General features: G+C 40.2%; 1 protein-coding gene across 1 annotated transcript; it reads right to left on the reverse strand.

Moving 5' to 3' along the window:
- Nucleotides 1-1112: 1112 nt before the first annotated feature.
- On the reverse strand, nt 1113-20038 carry RRH (retinal pigment epithelium-derived rhodopsin homolog). Its single transcript, XM_089668514.1, has 7 exons — nt 19737-20038; nt 18808-18998; nt 10124-10223; nt 8019-8172; nt 6770-6938; nt 5135-5313; nt 1113-4372 (listed from the first exon to the last, which is right to left on the reverse strand). The coding sequence occupies exons 1-7, from the start codon at nt 19873-19875 to the stop codon at nt 4261-4263; spliced, it is 1044 nt and encodes a 347-aa protein (XP_089524640.1). The 5' UTR covers nt 19876-20038; the 3' UTR covers nt 1113-4260.
- Nucleotides 20039-21790: the final 1752 nt, after the last annotated feature.

A 21790-nucleotide genomic window follows, 5' to 3' on the forward strand; every position in this document is an offset into this window, starting at 1 on the left:
ATCTACGTAAAGTGTCCCCTGTGCTGCTGGCTGTGGTTTCAGTTGAAGTCATCTGTTCACTGAGATCCCTCCCCATCCCTGCAGCCGTAATCTTCTGGTGTTGCCAATGTTATTACTAGCTGGGGGACCTGTTATATGAACTTGTCAAGAGTACCAACTATACCCACCTCCTACACTCATAAAAGCTGTCATATAGCTATGAATGAAAAAAATATACTATGAATGGAGGAAGCAGACCTTTCATTCATCCATCTGTCCTCTATTCATAGAGAGCTGCCTGTATCCCATTAGGGAGGTTTCCCTTTACTTTCTGTCCTGAAAGTGCAACAGGAAATCAAAGACAATCTCTCCAAAGTGAGGGGAATTTATATCAATCCATCATAGTGTACTGTACTTTGAAAATTAGCTATGAAAGTGGGCAGAGAATATTGTTACAGACATCTGGTCTAATTTTATTCCAGAATGTTTGTTTAATCAGTTCAGTTTTTGTCTGAAAATACAATACAAATACATTACAATACACAACGTCGTACAAGAATTTTCCTAATTTTAGTAACCTTTTAATTTTTGATATGATGAGACTAGCATGCAAAAAAAAAAAATGGACGATCATTTGTCCGATATTCTCATTCTGTGTACGGGGTTATAGCCATGCTTGTTATACCTGATTTTCAGCGGTCCTTCTCTACCCCACTTATCATCCAATCTTTTTAACAACATCATCTCTGCTTTTAGCTGTCTTTTTCCACCCAACTTGTCATCCCTGCTTCTTGCCAGCCTTTTCCTTTCTGCTTGTCATGCCTCCGTTTCTTCAATTTTTGCCCTCTTTTCTTATTAGTCTTCCTGGTCCTCAATAATGATTCACCCTCCATACTTGTTATCCTTGCTTGTCCTCCCTCCTTTTCACCCATCTTTCTCCTCCTAGCTTGTCCTTCCTCATTCCTCACCCATCCCCTCCCTAATTGTCCTCCCTTCTACTTAGCTATTCTTTCCCTCTCCACTACTCCTCCCTTCTTCTCATCCATCCTTCTTCTCTTTGCTATTTACTGTCACCATAATTTTGTATTTGCTAATTAAAGCTATTAAATATTGGATAAAAATAAGTAAGAAACTTTAATGTTCCAGAGTAGTTTTTATTGTATTGCATTTGGGCAATGTTAAAAGTTTGTTCAGGAACCAAAAAGACCAAACAACTTTCAATGAAAACAGGAAAGGATCGCCACTACTCCTGACCAGCCCAAGTAAATGAACTATAAGGAGTGGCTTTAGCCTACATGTCTCCACCAAACCACACACTCTAACAATCAATTATTTTAAAGCTAAAATACAGACAAACAGATAAATACACAGTCGTGAGACCTATTTGGGAGCTGTCTTGCCAGGTATAAGATTTGAGTTTCTGTATTCCCACTCCTGATTTACACATTTCTACCACACAGGACAGCCAGGCTGATGAATTGCCTTTTTTTGCTGCAGGTAAAGTGGAACTTCACTCTCTCAATCAACATTGACAATCTTATGCTGACAGCAGCATTAGTAAATAGACAGTGGCGTCCCCAGGCTGGTGCGGGGGGTGCGCGCCGCACCGGGTGACACCTACCGCATGGGGTGACACTGGACCCGCTCCACGAAAAGGTAAGCTGTAAAGCAAGCCGATGATCCCCACAGGATGGATCAGATCTGTGGATTGAGCATAATGGATTGGAGTCCAATCCATTATGCTCAATCCACAGATCCGATCCATTATGAGGGGAACGTCGGAGGGGGTGTCACAAGTGTTACCGCACCGGGTGACACCAACCCTAGGGACGCCTCTGTAAATAGATAGGAACCTATATCATATTTACTTGGTTTAAACTATTTCTTTAGTTACTTCCTTGTCTCTTGCCTAGGCATATTATGTCATACATCCCAGAAGTCTTCTGGGGGGGGAGGGGTTTTCTCATAAGCAAGCCCTCCTCCTTGTATGCTTGAACTAAGGGCTGATGGATTCCAGGAAGTCAATGCTAACATGAATCTTCTGCCCATACTTTAGGTGACCACGATCAGAAATACTTGGGGTGTTTTCCAAAGTGATTTTTGTAGCAAAATAAAGTATGGAGACTTGGCTGTGTGGGGAAGTTTGCTTTGAATATTAAACATTAATTAAATAACATTTTTGCTTTGTGGTGCTTTGATGGAGTGTAGTTCCGTTTTAAGCAGCATAGTTAGATTACCTCTGTGCCCTCAATCTGTAATTTTATATATGGAAATCTCCTGCCAGCATGTTCCCTGTAACCACATGTGCACACCGGACAACTGACTGGCTTCTACTGATTCCCCTTGCTTTTTACACTATCTATCTATTAATACTGGTTGCATATAAAAAATGATAAAACGTGGTTCTTGTGAGCTACTATAGTATATACTCTATGTGAATAAAATATAAATTATGTGAATTTGTAAAAAACAATTAATTCATAAAAATTACACCAAGTGTTTTGAATGAAATGACGATAAAAATTAAAATGATTAAAAACAATCCTAAGGAAGTGAAGAGACCCCCTAGTGGGAAGAGGGATAACTCCCTCCATCCATCCACCTCCAGGAAAAAGGTCCCTAGGAAGCGACGAGACCCCCTGCTGGGAAAAGGGAAAAACTTAATCCATCCATCTAGGAAATAGAGATATATACGTCTGTTCATCTCTGAGTCCAATTAAAGGGACACAAGCCTTTATGACCTCACTTAATGGTTTGGTCATATACGCCAGATGAGAGCACAACTGGTGCACACAATTTAAGATTGGTGGACTACACGATATTTATCTCATATTACACCATTAGAAGATACACTAAAATCATGGTTTATTCAAAGACATGCATGCAGCAGCAGCAGCAGCAGCATGATTGCACTATCACTTGTTTAATTGATGCTGGACTAATTTATTTCATTTAATTCAATATCATTTTTTATATTTCTTTATAAATGTATGTTTATACACTTTATATCATTTACATTTTTCATCCCCATTGGTAGTGGAACGCGACACTTTGCTTTTGATTTTTTTGCATATAAAAAACATTAATCGATTTTTAATAAATATAGAAATCCATTCATTGGTGTTTTTGTTAATATCCCCCTGGCATTTGATTTGAAAGTGTTTGTGTAGCCAAATATTTTATTTTAGTTTTGAAATGAATGAGGGAGTGTTCAAACCCATCATGTTATTTTTTTGCTGTCTGTGTCCCACTGGGGAGATTTCCCTTCACTTTCTAACCTGGAGACATAACAGGAAACAAGAAGAAATTTAGGGGATTCCCCTCTTAGGCAGTTGCAATCAGAACATTTGTTCTCACTTTAAGATTCCCTCTCAGCTCCTATTCTCTTGACAACTCAAAAAAGTAGGATTTCCCCATTAAAGCGGAGTTCCACTCACCCTGTTAAAAAAATAAAAGTCAGCAGCTACAATATTCCAGGAGGCCGACATCTTCAGTGTGGGCACCCGGCTGTGATAGCTTGCGGCTTCACAGCCTGGTACCAACTGCGTATGCGTGAGTAGCGCTGCGCTTCATGAAGGGTCTTGTAGTCTTCTGGGACCTGTCACATGTCCCAAAAGACTACAGGGAGGGAGGGAGGACACCTACCGTTTCCGATCTCCTAGGCAATCGGACTGGAAATGGGAGCGGGTACCTGGCAAATTCGGGTACACGCCCCCAAAGGTGCCAATCCTTAATGGGGAGCGGGGGAGCAGTCCTTAAAGCGTAACTTCCTCTTTTGGGTGGAGCTCCGCTTTAATTTCTGTCTCAGTGACCATGGTCACCAGGAGAAATAGAGTGGTAAATTTCCCCAGTGGAGACACAGAGCATTAAAAATTGGGGTGCCTAACAATTCCAAATGCAATACTTCACAAGAAAAATGAAAAATTGTTTGCCTTTACATACACGTTAAGTGTGGCTTTGTTGTTATGAGTTCCAATGAAATACAAATTCTGGGGGATGTCTTAGCAAGAGCAAATACTACTATTAACAACGGAATTATTGGTCACTTCTAAAAGCAACAAAAATCAATATAGAATGAATTTCATCTTTATTAGGAACTTTGAGATAAATTTATTTCATGTAAGTATAAAAGAGGAGTATTGAGATTGTAGTGGTGAAACTGCTGGTGCCTTGTATATCCTTGATTCCATGATTCACTTTTTACCAGTTGTTGCCTACACATCCTTGTGAAGATATTTCACATAGAAAAAGTCTCCGAATAAACAGATCATTTCATACTGATTATGTGTTAGCTGTTAAAGGATTTTGGGAGACACTCATTGCAAACTGGTTATCAAGATTTACTTCTTGACGTGCCTTGCATCTCACCATGGAAAGTATTGCACGCCTGAACCTGTAGTAAAATGTAAAGAGATCATTTATTTAGGAATACACTGTATATATACAAGAGCAAACAAAATATATTGCTATACAGTATGTGACAGATCAACATATGAGTCTAGTAGTTTTTATCAGCTTAAAGGAATAGTACAGCCAAAGCCTTTTTGGCTGTACTTCACCTGTGGAAGTTCATTCTGCACTCCTTTAACCCGTTTTCAGCTGACAGCGAGCTAAAGTCCGCTGTTGCTGATGCCATTCAGCCGGTCCAGGCTGGGGAAAGATCCCAAATTTAAATTTGGGATCCACACAGATCCCTGGACCAGCACCTGGTCCTGAGAACCTGAGCCAACCACTCCCTTCCCCTCCGCAGCCCAGCACTCCAGTGAGCACAGGGGGCAGAGCAGAGACAATCACCAGCTCTGTGTTCACGCAACACTGAGAACTGAGCGATCAGTGGTCTTTGATCACTCAGTTCTCAGTCTTAGAGCCAGTGGGAAACGGATGAAGCACTGGACCGATGCTGCACCTACCTAGGTAAGTATGATTTCTAAAAAAAAAAAAAAAAAGCCCTCAACTTTTAACCAATGACTGCTTGCAATAAAGGACAAACAGGCCAGTCTGTTCCTGGGCACATCCAATAAAAACTATGGTTAATAATAATACATAACATTTAAAAGTTGTATATTTAAGAGAATTTATGAAGAAAAAAATAGTTAGAGTAAAGCCTATGAAATAAATAGTGATATGAAGTTATTAAAGAAATTCCAATACTTACTTTTTATTAGCAATGACATATATGCATGGGTTGTAGAAAGTGGAGGATTTAGCAAACAGAGGAGCTATGATAGCCATTGCCGGTGAAATTTGTTTAGGATCTCCAAAGGATGACCATAAGCACACAATAGAATAGGGAGACCAGGCCACCAGAAACATGACAATCATTACTACTGACATCTGCAAGACAAACAAATGGGAAAACATTTCTCTTTAAAGGCCAATTGCAATAAAAACGTATTGAGCTTCAGTTATCTGATGATACATAAAATCACATGCTGGTTTCTTATATCTCCTATGAGTACTAATGCACAGTCATCTTAGACATTTGTTATCCTGCGATCATCTTTATATCACTGTTCAAATCACATTGGTGTGGAATTGCTATTTTGGCACAATAAATCAACATTTAGTCAATGTGACGCCCTGTTTCTCATAAACCAGTATTTTAAGTCCTGATTTTTGCCATTGTCTAATTAATTCCTTTTCTGCTCTTCTCCATAGACAACTCATAGAAGAGTACTGTTACAGGGAAGTGGCTTTCGACATACACTATATTGCCAAAGGTATTGGGACACCTCTCCAAATCACTGGATTCATGTGTACCAATCATCTCCATGGGCACAAGTGTATAAAATCAAGCACCTAGGCATGCAGACTGCTTCTACAAACATTTGTGAAAGAATGGGTTGCTCTCAGGAGCTCAGTGAATTCAAGCGTGGTAACGTGATAGGTTGTCAGCTGTGCAATAAGTCCATCCGTGAAATTTCCTTGCTACTAAATATTCCACAGTCAACTATTATTGGTATTATAACAAAGTGGAAGCAACTGGGAACAACAGCAACTCAGCCACGAAGTGGTAGGCCATGTAAAATGACAAAGTGGGGTCAGAGCATGCTGAAGCACATAGTGCATTTATACTACCATCACTTGTAATCCCTTGACTATATACAGGTGATCTTCCATTTCACTAATTATGTGACTTTGAGAAAGAATTGGCTTGTCCAGTTTTAATTTAGGTGTGTCATATTAAAAGGATGGTATACTTGTGCAATCAGTGATTTTGCGCTTTGTCATTGTAATTATTCTACTTTAATTAAAGTATAACTATAAGCAAAACTTCTTTTCATTTTTGATAGAGCAAAGGAGGGTTATAAACCCTGTCAGATTTTTTTTTTTTTTGCCATCTGTATCCCATTGCAGATATTTCCCTTCACTTCTTGTCCCATAGCCACAGGAACACAAGAAGTGAGAGGAAATCCCTATAAATGGAGAGAATTCCTTGGGGACCCCCAGATCACCAGAGCTGGTGTCCCAATTGGAAGATGTCCCCTCTATTACTTTACTGGGGACAACCCAAAATGTGGTGTTTTCCTTTACTTTCAATGATAATAGTAAACAGGACAAATAGAGAGGGTGAGTCTCCTTAATGGGAGCACAGACAGCAATAAAAACTGATAAGCCTTCAACCCCCTCTCCACTTTATCCAAAACTAAAAAAAAAGTTTTATCTTTAGTTATACTTTGCAAAGCTCTATTTTCACTTTAGCATGAAAAAGTCTGTTGTTGTTGGACAAATTAACAAAAGGAAAAAGACCAAAAAATAAAAACTGTATTACTCGGTATTAAAACCATACCTTCGTGACATCGGCCTGATCAGACCAGTCTACATTGCCACCCCCTAGGCTGTTGCCGCTGCCATACCCTTTCATGGTGATGGACACGTTGTAATAGCAGTAAAACATTACCATCAGAGGTACCACAAAGTTTACTGCAACCACAGTCATTGTGTATGAAACAAAGGACCTGCAAGAGAAGTGTCCACAAATCAATGGAAACATTAATTCTGCACAATAACAGCTATACATGATAATCCTACATGTAAACAGACATAAAAGGGTAAATATTGTATTCATCTAAGCTATAAAGTTTAAATTCTAAATCCCGCCTTTGGCTAATGTCACAGAGCCGGTCCAGGCTCTGAAAAGACCACCCAGAAGCCTGGACCAGCACCCAGCTCAGCTGCGCTGCTGGGAGAATGAGCAAGTCTCTGGAGCATAGGGGCCAGTGCTCCTCAAAACAGCAGTTTTAAAGTAGAAGTACAGCCAAAGCTCGTTTAGCTGTACTTCTCCTACGGACCACAGGAGTGCAGTTCGTTCTGCACTCCTGTGAATTGCTGAGAGACTGAGCCAGGTGTTGGTCCAGGGATCTGGGTGGATCCCAACTGTAAAGTTGGGATTTTTCCCCAGCCTGGGCTAGCTGAGTAACTTCAGCCAACAGCGGATTTTAGCCCGCTGTTGGCTGAAGTTACTCAACTGGCCCAGGCTGGGGAAAAATCCCAACTTTACAGTTGGGATCCACCCGGATCCCTGGACCAACACCTGGCTCAGTCTCTCAGCAATTCTCTAAGAGCCTAAACCAGCTGCTCCTGCCCCCTCCAAAGCTCAGTGCTCCAGTGAGCCCTCAGGGGAGGCACAGCAGAGAGCAGTGGATGACAGTCACTGCTCTCTGCTCAGAGTGACAGGAAGAATGGAGCAATCAACGGTGTTTGATCGCTCAGTTCTCATCCTTAGAGATGGCGGGAGACAGATGCAGCATGGGATCTCTTGAAACAGAGACATTTCACTGTTTGAGCAGAGGCTGATATAGCCCACTAGTCTCCACCTACAACTAACATCTCATATTTGGAGGGATTGACCCTTTAAATCTCAGAAAATCTTGAACAATCACAACAATAATGCATACTTATTACCAAAACCTTGGTAAAAGTCTTTTGATCATCCTTAATGCTTATGTAATGTAATCCTTGTAATGTTTTATATCAATGACAATCAATGTGTATTGTAATTATATTATGTTGTATCATTGTAATGTAATCATTCTTACACATCATTCTTCCTCCAGTTAATTGTGCACGTGGCTCCAGTAGGGTCTGGAGCATAGCTTGCCCATCCAACAATAGGCATGACAGACCAGAAAACGGCATTTAACCATGCAGCAATAATCATGGCTGCATAATGATAGCTTGTTATTCTTCTTCCTGCAGAGAAAATGTATTTACCATTAGCAATGTATTTGATAGCCTGGTGAGGTATACTATAAGTGTTATCAATCACCATTCTCTCTGCTTTCTTACACACTCAGATTATGTACTATTGCTGAACTCTGAGTTAGCACCATATGTCTTAGTCCAAAACAAAAGACAAACAAGCAAAACATGCTGGGCTTTCTTAGGCATGCAGGCAGTGCTGGGCTCTCTCATTCTAAACCAATGTGCTTTGTACATTTAGTTTTTTGTTTTGTTTCCAGAATGTAAGTGTATGTAAACTCAAAATCTACTTTTTCAATATTTTCGTAACCATGCCTCATTATATACTAATTTTTAGCAAATCATTTTTGTGAATCTGTTGTGAAGATTCTTGTTTGGAGATTCTGCCGGTAACAGCAATTCCTGTTTTCATTAGCAGCAGTATTGTCAGGATGCCATGTACACTCATTCAGTTGACCGAAGTGCTGCCTATTAGGCCTGTGCATGTCTCCTGCATGCCTGCTAGGCAGCCCAATGGCAAACTGAAGTGCATATGGCAGTCTGACAACACCAATGCTCTTAATCTCCAGGTTAGAAACTTTGCCACAGATTTACAAAAAAAAAAAAAAAAGACAAAGCTTAAAACAGAGGTCCAGTCGGAATTGAAAAAAAATTAAAGTCAGTGGCTACAAAAACTGTAGCTGCTGACTTTTAAAAAACGGACTCTCACCTGTCCTTCGATCCGGCGGTGTCCTCACACCGGCCGGAATTGACCAACCATCCTGTCTCCTCGGTGCCGGTATCTTCAATGTGGACACCCGGCTGTGACAGCTTGTGGCTTCACAGCCAGGTGCCCATTGTGCATGTGCGAGTAGCACTGCGCTTTGTGAATGGTCCCGTATTCTTCTGGGACCTGTCATGTGTCCTAGAAGACTACAGGGAAGGATGGGGGGGGAGGACTGCTTCCGATTACCTAGGCGATTGCAGCAGAAGTGGGAGCGGATACCTGACAAATTCAGGTGCCCCCTCCCCCCCGCTCCCCAAAGGTGCCAATCATTAACAGGGAGCAGGGGACAAAGCCTTAAAGTGGAACTTCCCCTTTTAGGTGGAGCTCTGCTTTAACATTGATTTAGAGTTTACATACACATTGAATGTTTATTTGCGAAATATTGGTTCTGTATAAATGTTTTTTTTAATGATATAAAACAGTTTTTAAACATTTGTAAACTTTAAAAAATGGGCAAAAACAAATAAGGTCTCTGCCTGTACAGATTTAACCTAATACCTTAGTTATAAGATTCTTGAACTAAAGTAGATCTAAATCCTAATTGGACCACCTTTAGTTTACTCATGCCCTGTGTATCATAAAACAATTGCCAGTTTTTTCTTATACAAGATACAGTTTTTACATTTTTTCATCCCAGTGGTGCTATTCCCCTTTAGCCTCTTTATTGTCACTTTCGGTAACATTTATGTGCTCCAGTGGCAACGGCATGTCATTGCTCTGGACAAGCTTCTTGTTGGTGACAATAGTTAAAAAAGGCAGAAAACCTGCACAATGAGCATGGGTATAAATGATTGCAGTCTCCACTGAAACCGCATGTGGCATGATTACAACACAGGAGTACAATTAGGAGACAGGAGGTGTCTGAACAAGGACGTATGTGGCAGCATTACAAGGTAATATTTTATTAGAAGCTTCAGATTTACTTATGACCTATGAAATTAACTTGACTTTCAAATAAATGACGATATTTTAGAGATTGGGTTAGATCTACTTTAAATACTGCTTGTATTGCTTAGGGTTGCTTACTGTAGTAGGTAGCACTGAATGTTCTTTCAGAAGCTCTCATACACCAAGCTCATCATGTTTACATGTACTAAAAATATGAACTACAAATCTGGGAGTAAACTGAGAAGAAAATCTCTACTCCCATATTCACAATTTGATCCTAATCAGTACCTATGTCGGGTCTACAGATAGTCAGGTATCGATCAATAGCAACCACAGTCAGCAGTCCAATGCTTGCCATGCCAAAAAAAATATTCAAGCAGGCATAGATCTGCAAATAAACACAAAGCATAAAAAATCATCATGACTTTTTAAGAAATGCCATACAGGTCTCATGCAGCATACAAAAAAAAAAAACATTAACTCATCTTGGTTTTATTAGTTCTAGAAATGCAGGATAACACCATTACAAACCAGAAAAAAAAATTCATGATAATTCCTGGAAACAATGAATAATAGTATCCAGTTTTTAGAATAAAAATGCTTATAAACCAGTATCCTTGCTTACAAACTTTCTAAACAAAGGGCCAGTTTACTGGCTTTCAGACTTTGGGGGGGGGGGGGGGTGACGACTATAGCCATAGTCTATAGCCTATAGACTAGCCATTGGGAGAAGAAATTGTCCTGCGCCATTGGGAGTAAACAATGCATCTTTGGCATTAGGGGAGGAATAGCGCCCTATTCTTGGTCTGAGTTGGAGATATAGTGCCCCATCCTTGGTGTCAGTGGGAAGAATAGTGCCCCGTTGTTGGAGTCAATGGGAGGAATAGGGCCCCGTGAGTTGTTTCAGTGACAGGAATAGTGACTGTTTTTGATGTCAGTAGCAGGAATTATGCCCCCTTATTGCTGACAGTGGGAGGAATAGTGTCTTGTATCAGTGGGAGAAAAAGTGCCCCAAGGGCCAGATAAGGGCAAGCAAAGGACCACATCCGGCCCCTGGGCCGTAGTTTGGAGACCACTGCTTTAAAGCCATCTAGTGACAAAGGCCCACAAAGCATAAGATGCAAAAATTAATCAGTGCACTTAAAATTTGGATGTTTTTTGTCATTTTCTTTGCATGTACAAGGGGTGTAGGTTTTTTTTTAACCTATATTTATTAATTTATCACGGAATAGATTAATAATATATATATATTTTTACATATAATGGTGTTTGCCAGGTAAATATCAAATATTGCGTAAAGCATATGAACCATTCAGAGCCATCTAATAACAAGACTTACTATTGTGTGTAGCTTATATTGTGAATAGACCTCAATAGAAGAATATGAGGTTTCATACACATATACAGCTAAATGAGGTAGAGTAGCGATGAACTTTCCCTCTCTTCAGGCTCACATGAGATTCATCTCAATTTTTACTAAAGTACACAGAAGCACCTGCATTAAATGATTATTTGTAAAATAAAGTCTTAAATATATAAAAATAGGATTTTTGTACTCTCCATTCACCAACCGAATTATACTGCTGCTGACAGGAGAAATGGAAACTAGCAACAAAAAAATAAGACTGTAAGGCCTCATGTACACATGAACTCACCTAGTCGTTAAATTCTCCGGGCAGCAGAAACTCGCTAAACGCGGCAAAAATGCATGTAAACGCGGAACCGCGTTTAGTGCTTGGACGTTTATTCATTTGATTGGCCAGAGTATTTTCCATTCACATGGATAAATGCCCAAGTGCTAAACGTTTACATGTGTTTTTGCAACGTTTAGCGTTTTTTGGCCAAAACGTTCCTCTCCTGAACATGATGATTCTGCGTTCAGAAAAGGAACGTTTTACTGCCCCTAAACTCTGCTGCTCCTAAACTCTGGTAAAAGCCTATGTGTACATGGATACATAGGGGTTTATTTACTAAAAGCAAACAGAAGCTGGTGAAGCTGTGCATGGTAGCCAATCAGCTTCTAACCTCAGCTTGTTCAATTAAGCTTTAGCAATAAAACCTGGAAGCAAATTGGATTCTATGCAGAAGTGCACAAGATTCTGAGTGAACCAGCTTTAGTAAATAAACCCCATAGGCTTTTATTGATTTGAGTTCAGGGGCTTTGACAAAAAAAGCCAAAAGCTCCTAAACTCACGTTTATGAGCAGCAGTGTACATGAGGCCTTAGCCAGAACAGAATAAATATGCCCACAACCAACATGCCTCAGTTTTGTAACAAAGAAGTAACAAGGGCAGACCTGTGTCCCTCAATAGACTCCAAGAAAAGGATTTTATGTTGAGTACAAAATGGAATCACATTGTATTTGAACAGATAAGCATCTCACAAGCGGTTTACATTGCACCACTCCAAACATGCACATGACCCTTTTTGACAACGCACTGTATTTGGACTGTATATATGTGAACGTCCTCCATAGAAAATCATTTAACATGTCATCCAATTCCATGTGCTCTGGAATGCATCCAAAAGCAGTCCAACTGGGGAGCAGGTAACAGAACACAAACTAACAGAAAAAAAAACAATAGAAAATTGGAGACTGTCTGCAGCTCAATGAGCAACCAAAGCTGGTATCAAATGAAGATTGAACATCCATATATCAAATAATTCAAAAAATTCAAAGATTCAACTAAGACAAAATCTTAAATCCCCATAACACAAATAACACCTTCACCCTTGAAGATGTGAAACAATAATATAAAAAAATGTGCCAAAATGTATACTATTCACCCCATAAAATACCTATATTTGCTTATAAGTGTTCAAAATATATAAAAAAGTCCAAAAAAAATAAGTTTATATACTGTATGTTTTATATAATTTTTGGAATTATATATTTTATTATTTTTTCATAATTTTGGATTTATATTTATTTTTTTTTATTTTTTTTTTATATATTTTGAACACTTATAAGCAAATATAGGTATTTTATGGGGTGAGTGGTATAAATTTTGGCACATTTTTTTATATTATAAGATTGAACATCCACCTGGTGGAACTTAGAAAAATGAGGGGGGAAAGAAAAAGAAGACCAGGTGGTAGCCTTGTAAATCTGGGAAAACTGCTTGATGCCAAAGAGAGCTCACAGATCTAGCAGAGTGCACCTTGACAGGAAATTCTAGAAAAATGTCCTAGAAACTGTGTTGTCACAGGAACTGGGACAAGGACACCTAGGGACAGAAGACCCGAGACCACTCAATTGAGATCTGCTAAAATGTTGGAAACTCCTGTGTGTAGCCCTTGAAAATATTTTCCTGAACCCAAGCATCAGAGATAGAAAGTGTGTAAACAGTCATAAAAGGTTAATGAATATCCCTCCCTCCACAGAAAGTGGGAGCCCACCTTCATGCAGAGGAAGGCGCGTCTAAGAAATTCTAAGACTGATGGTTGGAACTAAGCTAAGAGGGAAAAAAGAGCACCTTTGCCATTGGCAGCATCCTAGAAACATAACATCTAGAATCGATCCTAAGGGACACTGTGCACCATTCACAAAAGCTGACATGCGATCCTGAAAATGTCAGTTTACTATTGCTTTATGTATTTATCTCATAAAGCAAAAACACTCGGTAAACACTGCATAAAACAGAAGTTAAAGTCAATTCACAAAAGGAAATAAATAAATGAGGTTGCATACACATATACAGCTAAATGAATCAGAGTAGCAATGAATCTAAGGTATATCGGAGAGACAGGGGGAGTAGAAGATTAGGAGGGAGTATGCCTGTATATCAAGGATGATTTGCTTGTGAACATGAGGGATGACATTGCAAATGGGGCAAGGGGGAGGTGGAGTCCCTATGAGTGGAGCTTCAAAGAGAACAAATAAGCAGGAAATTAATAGCGGAGGTATGCTACAGGTACCCTACCTAGAAGGATGAGGAGGAGTTGGATTTCCTGTCAAAGGTAGAAATGGCGGCAGGGCAATGTCATCATTACGGGGGACTTCAACTATCGAGATATTGACTGGGCAGAAGGAACAGCAAATTCATTTAAGGCCTGTCAATTTTTAATTGTGCTACAGGACAACTTCATGTGCCAATTGGTGGATGCCCCGGCTTCTAGTAATTACAAATAACACAGATCTCTATTTTTTAAAAAGAGTAAAGATACATTCCTGGAAACTACAGGCCAGTCAGTCTAACATCAATAGTATGTAAACTATTGGAGAGGATAATAAGGGACTATATCTAAGATTTTACTGATGAAAACAGCATCATTACTAGTAATCAGCATGGCTTTATGAAAGGTCATTCTTGCCAAACCATCTAGATGAAGGAAGGGCAGTGGATGTGGTGTACCTCGATTTTGCTAAAGCATTCAATACAGTTCATTATAAATGCTTAATTTACAAACAGATCTGTAGGCATGGACCAGAGGGTTTTGTAAATAGATAGAAAACTGGTTACAGGGGCACGTCCAAAGGGTGGTGATTAAAAGCATTTATTCAGACTGGTGTGGAGTTGTAAGTGGGGTACCCCAGGGCTCCATCCTGGGACCAATGCTTTTTAATTTTTTTCATAAATTTTATAGAGGTTGGTATAAATAGCTTAATCTCAGTGTTTGCGGATGATACAAGGCTAAGTAGGACAATAAAGTCACAGCAGGATATTGAAACCTGACAAGAGGACCTCAATAAAATTAAAGAGTGGGCAAATACATGGCAAATGAGGTTTAATGTTGCAAAATGTAAAGTGATGCACTTGGGGGCAAAAAATATGAATGCAAGTTACATGCACTCTGGGGGAATCCAGGATGGCAAAAAATCTGGGGGTGATAGTAGATGACAGACTCAGCAATGGCATGTAATGCCAAGCTGCAGCAAGCAAAGCTAACAGAATATTAGCATGCATAAAAAGGGTATTTACTCTAGAGATAAAATAATAATTTAGCCACTTTACAACACTGTGGTTCGACAGAATTGAAAAATTAGGCAAAAAAAATTGTCCCCTGATATAGATCCAATGTCAATCATGATGAACGCCAGTGGCGTCACTAGGTGGACCTGTCCCTTAGTTTATTTAGCAGCGGGAGGCGGCGGAGCTATCATTCAGCGGGAGCCTTTGTTGGGAGCTGACTTTTTTTTCTCTTTTTCGGGTTGGCTAGCGGTGTTCCCATGATTGATGTTGGATCTACACCGGGGGACAATTTTTAAAAAAAATTTAATACCCCATACTCATTCACATGGGGAGACAGGATCTGGAGGCCACCTGCTCCTTAACAATCATGTTGTTCACTGGTTGTTGAAGATACCGGCGGCTGCTGGCTCCTTAACTATTGCATGTTGGGACCACCACTTAATCAGCGCATGTATTTATTTCCTTTTGTGAAATGACTTTAACTCATGTTTGATGTGGTATTTACCAAGCATTTTTGTTTTAAGTGGTAAATACCTCATAAAGCAATAGTGAATTGACATTTTCAGGTTGCATGCGGTATTTGGGAACACACCTAAATTCTGCATGCGATTTGCTTTTGTGAATGGAGCCCATTGTCCCCCAAAGATCATGCATAATAAATGTTTCTTATACAATAATTTCAAAGCCCAGCACCCTTAACCAAGGTGTCTGACATGAGATCTTTGCATGAGAAAAATCGGGAAGCATTTAACAGACAGTCACAGCTGAAATGAAAGGGGAAGTTTGAGGTTCAGCTCGAAGACCGAGGACTGAGCAATTACATGCCTGCTGATCTCTCAGTTCTCAGTCAGCTCTGAGCAGAAATCGGTGACTGTCAGTCACTACTCTGTTCTGCCCATCCAGTTTTTACAGGAGCACTGGGCTGGGGAGGGGGTGAGAGCAGATGGCTCAGACTTTCAGCAGCACATTGCCAATCAGGCATCTGGACAGAGGGATCTTCCAGAGCCTGGAGGTGGTCTATGAAGTCAGACAACTGCAAGCTTTAACCCACTGTCGGCTGATTCTGGGTCACAGAAGAGTACTAGTAAGTGCACTCCTGTGATCAACATGAGAATTATGGTCCAAAAAGCTTTGACCATACTTTTCTTTTAAAAGAAAATAGGAAACCTCAACCCCGGACAAGACTGCTAGGTACACAAAACAGTTTCAGGGACAGGAGAACTGACTTAGCCCAGGCCCAAGAACTCCAGAAAGAATACTCAAACATACTGGCCTGACCTGAGTAGTGAACCCCTATGTGAACTTGAACACAAATGTTAATCACTGAAGCCTTGAAGAGATATCCAGGATTTAATATATTTGGCATGAATCTATCAGCAGCTGTTGATAGTAGAAAAATCTTCAAATTGAACAGAAAATGTCAGAGCTGAAAAAAACACATCCACTCTCCAAAGACACAAGGAACTGAGGCATGCTGTGAGTTTTTGTTATCCCGCAAAATAAAGTCTATTCAGGGCAACAGGTCCCACCACTCTGTGCTTATGAGCTTTTGATATTACTTTGCTACAAAACTGCGGCATGCTGATTGTGGATGTGTTTGTCCTATGGTGGGTAAGTTTTTTGTTGCCAGTGTTGATTTCTCCTGTAGGCAGTAGTAAAACTCGAAGGGTTAAGATTTCCTGATTCTTTCAATGGACAAGAAAGAAATACAAATTAATACATTTGTATTAAAAAAGCAATTTCAAGAAAAACAATTATAGTTTCCCTAGGATAATTTAACAGTCATACTTAGAATATACTGGCAGGCATCTGTACAATAATAATCTGTCACCCTCTCATATGAGTTTTTAAACATACAGGGGTACATTTATCAAATTTATCAACAATTTACTGGGCACTACATTGAGTGACTATTCCACCCAAAGATTTATCTCAAGATTCAACAGAATTTACCTATTGGTTTCTGTCAACATTCACTCTATGTATTACGCAGGCAGCTGGCAGACAAATTTTACAATATTGCATGCGGCCAAATTAAATGTTATTTGAATGTTGAAAATACAGTGTTATTATTATATCTTGGGGTAATGTTTGGGTGAATCTTGTTTGATACAATTGTTGATAGGTGAATCTTGTTTGAAATTGAGAGAAAACCATTGTTATAAAGTGAATTAGTAAATCTTGGTAAACAAATGGCAAATGTTGGACAAATTTCTACTGAATCAATGATAAATACACGCCATGTTTTATTTTTTAAGAACAAAACAAAACTGCTAATGGAATGCTTTTCAGTGTGGAAAGCACTTTCTTTTGTCTGTGGGTAGCACTAACTTGCCTCATTATAGAGTTTGCTTGGAGAAAATGGCTATGATCCTATACATACAGGTGAAACTCGAAAAATTAGAATATCGTGCAAAAGTTCATTTATTTCAGTATTGCAACTTAAAAGGTGAAACTAATATATGAGATACACTCATAACATGCAAAGCAAGATAGTTCAAGCCGTAATTTGTCATAACTGTGATTATTATGGCTTACAGCTCATGAAAACCCCAAATCCACAATCTCAGAAAATTAGAATATTGTGAAAAGGTGCAATATTCTAGGCTCAAAGTGTCCCACTCTAATCAGCTAATTAAGCCATAACACCTGCAAAGGGTTCCTGAGCCTTTAAATGGTCTCTCAGTCTGGTTCACTAGGAATCACAGTCATGGGAAAGACTGCTGACCTGACAGTTGTGCAGAAAACCATCACGGACACCCTCCATAAGGAGGGAAAGCCTCAAAAGGTAATTGCAAAAGAAGTTGGATGTTCCAAAAGTGCTGTATCAAAGCACATTAATAGAAAGTTATGTGGAAGGGAAAAGTGTGGAAGAAAAAGGCGCACAAGCAGCAGGGATGACTGCAGCCTGGAGAGGATTGTCAGGAAAAGGCCATTCAAAAGTGTTGGGGACTTTCACAAGGAGTGGACTGAAGCTGGAGTCAGTGCATCAAGAGCCACCACACACAGACGGGACATGGGCTTTAAATGTTGTATTCCTCTTGTCAAGCTGCTCCTGAACAAACAACGTCAGAAGAGTCTTACCTGGGCTAAAGAAAAACAGACCTGGTCTGTTGCTCAGTGGTCCAAAGTCCTTTTTTCTGATAATAGCAACTTTTGCATCTCATTTGGAAACCAAGGACCCCGAGTATGGAGGAAGAATGGAGAGGCACACACTGCAAGATGCTTGAAGTCCAGTGTGAAGTTTCCACAGTCTGTGTTGATTTGGGGAGCCATGTCATCTGCTGGTGTTGGTCCACTGTGCTTCATTAAGTCCAGGGTCAACGCAGCCGTCTACCAGGAGATTTTGGAGCACTTCATGCTTCCTTCCGCAGACGAGCTTTATGGGGATGCTGACTTCATTTTCCAGCAGGACCTGGTTCAGTGACCGTGGGATTACTGTGCTTGATTGGCCAGCAAACTCGCCTGACCTGAACCCCATAGAGAATCTATAGGGCATTGCCAAGAGGCAGATGAGAGACATGAGAACGAACAATGCAGAAGAGCTGAAGGCCGCTATTGAAGCATCCTGGTCTTCCATAACACCTCAGCAGTGCCACAGGCTGATAGCTTCCATGCCACGCCGCATTGAGGCAGTAATTGCTGCAAAAGGGGCCCAAACCAAGTACTGAGTACATATGCATGCTTATACTTTTCAGGGGTCCGATATTGTTCTATGTACAATCCTTGTTTTATTGATTGCATGTAATATTCTAATTTTCTGAGATTGTGGATTTGGGGTTTTCATGAGCTGTAAGCCATAATCATCACAATTATGACAAATCACGGCTTGAACTATCTTGCTTTGCATGTAATGAGTCTCTCTCATATATTAGTTTCACCTTTTAAGTTGCATTACTGAAATAAATGAACTTTTGCACGGTATTCTAATTTTTCGAGTTTCACCTGTATATAACATGACAAAAATCAAGATAGTATTTGTGAAAGTGCAAAGGAAACAATTCCAGAAAAGTTTGCCTACCATTATACATAATTAAACATGCCCAAAATGTTTAATACCTGGCATCCTACATATCCAAATTTCCAACTTCCATGAAGGTCGGAAGCAGCAGACATAGGATAACCAATCCCACTGACTCCAATATCAGTAAATGCCAGATTGATAATGATGGCATTGGTTGCTGTGCGAAGTTCCTTGTATTTTACAAAAATTCCCAGAACCACAATGTTGCTTGAAATGCTTATTACCCCTGTGTGAACAAAAGTGAGACCTTTGGCACTGATTTAAACGAAACAAACTCAAAACTTGTAATATAAAAAACTATGCATAAATCTTAGTAACATACATACCCAAAATTCATAAAATGTTGCCATCTATTAGCAACACTAGTTTTTTAAAAAAGCTGAGGGTTTTTGGGGGAAGGTTTATGTATAGTACGGTAAGCTGTCTGTGCCTAATAGAAGTTCAGCTTGACTTAGTCACCTATCCTCTAACAAGCAACGTGTAATGTAAATTTACGAAACATTAACTAAATGCGGTTTACTGACCTGTACATAGCAAACCTCAGCTTGGAATAGCAAAATTATGTTAACAATTCAGAATCTATAGTTTACATAGTTTATAAGGTTGAATCCAGTTCAACCTAAAATCACAGTGCTGCCATTGAGGATCTTTTGAAAATTCTATGTGCCTGGCTGTTATACGGACCCTATGGCTACAATACCATTTGAGTGACCTTAAACAAGTATGCAGACCAGGAAAGCTGGAGAACAGTCAGAGGTCTATATCTGCATGTTCTGGGTTAGTGACTCAAAATACTTGAGCAATGCATGCTAATAAACTTGCATTTTAGGGATAGCTTAGGTCTTTCCACGTCTCCCCTAACAGGTTTTCTTTCTAATTATTAAAGCTTCTGTAATATAGTGTGTACCATCCAAATATGAAAAAATACCTAAATCTACAAAGTCTTAAAAGAATAAGATCATACCTGCTGTTATTAGATAGGCTGCAACAATATTATGTTCATACTGAGAAAACACAGAAGGAACCTCAGTGGGAGCAGCAGAACCATTCTCAACCCAGGAGGAGATCGATGTTTTGTCCATTTCACGTTTTTTAGCTGTCATGAATGTGTCTCAGTGCAATGACTGTCCACCAGTATTCCCGGTCATTATTTCATGGGTTGCTTGAGCGTTAAACTGCTTGAATAAATGACAAGATTTGTACCACAGGTTTGTGTCGAGCAAAGCTTGTTAGCTAAACAAAGACTAGCACAGAACTTGGCATATTCACAATGAACTGCTTAGTTTTCATTCAGAGCCTCTTTTCTAGAGAGCTTAATTCCATCACATGCCCCTATTATCAAACAGCTTGGAATGTGACACAAATTAGTCCTTCATAACATTGTAACAATCTATTCCTGCAACTTCACACTTCAGATCAGACCCAGTTCCTGCACCTTCAGCCCTCAGATCAGCCCCAATTCATGCACCTCAGATCACTGTACCCTCTTGCTAATTTGTCCCACGACTGTACCCCCCAAACTGATCATCCCACCACTGAACCCCCCTATTCATTTGTCCCACCACTGTACCCAACCCACCCGTCCCACCACTGTACCCCCCTGCTCTTCTGTCCCCACCACTGTAACCCCCTACTCATCTGTCCCACCAATGTATCCCCCCTTTCTCATCTGCCCAGCCATTGTACCTCCCTGAATATCTGCTCCACCACTTTACCCTCCTGCTCTTCTATCTCACTGCTGAACCCTGTCCTCATCTGTCCTAACACTGAACCCACCTGCTCATCTGTCCCACCACTGTACCTCCTGCAAATCAGTCCCACATCTGTAGCCCTCTAATCTTCCGCCCCGCAATCCATGAGTGCAGCTAAAGCTGGGTCTCACTGACCCTTACTGCGCTACTCTGCTGATGGGGAGGGAGTCGTGTGCCGGCAAAATAGGCTTTGCGTGCCACTTGTGCCGTGGGTTGCCCACCCCTGGTTCTAGTGGCACTTAAACATAAATTTGCAGAAATTTATACTACTTTAAAAAGAAAAACCACTAATGGAGCCACTGACAGATGAAATAATTCAGAAGTGTCCACTTTAAATGGTGTTGACCTTGGTATACTAACCATCCAGTAGAAAGGGGATATCTTGGAAAACCAATGCATGTAATGTACTGTATGTGCAAAAACCAGAGTAAGTCTGCATATATCAATGTTTTGAGTCATATTATTCTATAGAGATTGACTGCGCTCTTAAAAATCTTAAACTTGCCATGAGGAAAATACTTAGGATGCCATTTCTAATGCAATTCTGAAAATGCTAGTTGCCTGGCTGTTATGTTAAAGTGTACGTTACCCCTAAAGGTCCATTTACAAGGGCAATTAGTACACTTTTCAAATTCCAGCAACAAGAACCTGCGAATTTCTGTGCAAATAGCTGCAGACCCACAGCCCATACAATCCAATGACAGGCCTAAGGGTGGCCACAGATATTTGGGACTGTTTATACAGCCAGCAATTACCTGTGGTGATCAAGTGATGGATGCATTTTGTGATCGCACATCTGTCATTCCAAATGCAGGAATCCACAGAATCTTGCAGGGTGTGCCAAGCACCCGCGTGAATGTAGGCTGTTTTTTTTATTTTTTTTAAATGTACCTGTTTCCATGGCTATGTTCGTAACTGTAGCCTCCTAAAGTTACATCACTTAATTTACCACATGATTTTGACAGTTCGTCTTCCTTGCAGTTCCAATCTGACCATGCCAAATCACAAAAGCAGATTCACACTGGCGTGGTCAGTTTATGCACCAATGCTTCCCTCAAAAGGCGTTGCAGGGTTCTTTGCCTACACATGGTGTTCCTGTATCTCTGTGGTCAGTTTAGCTGTGACATCCCCTGCCAGGCCTGCTGTAGTTATTGGACAGTGAGGCTCCGGCTGGGTGCTGCTCACAAGCAACAAAGTGGGGCGTGTTGGCCTTGGCTATGCAGCTAGAAAATCTGACATCTGGCTTGTGAAGTGTATAACTCCCAGC

The sequence above is a fragment of the Staurois parvus genome, unplaced genomic scaffold (genome assembly GCF_062004578.1).
Source record: "Staurois parvus isolate SC_StPar_1 unplaced genomic scaffold, SC_StPar_1.0 ptg000058l, whole genome shotgun sequence".
Taxonomy (NCBI): domain Eukaryota; kingdom Metazoa; phylum Chordata; class Amphibia; order Anura; family Ranidae; genus Staurois; species Staurois parvus.

What these genes read in the sequence shown, in the direction of transcription:
- RRH (XM_089668514.1), bottom strand. Translation starts at nt 19,875, where the DNA reads ATGACAGCTAAAAAACGTGAAATGGACAAAACATCGATCTCCTCCTGG. An exon ending in TATCTGTAGACCCGACATAG is followed by an intron (nt 8,173 to 10,123) that starts GTACTGATTAGG and finishes TTTTCTCTGCAG; the next exon opens with GAAGAAGAATAACAAGCTAT. An exon ending in TATGTCATTGCTAATAAAAA is followed by an intron (nt 4,373 to 5,134) that starts GTAAGTATTGGA and finishes ATTTTACTACAG; the next exon opens with GTTCAGGCGTGCAATACTTT.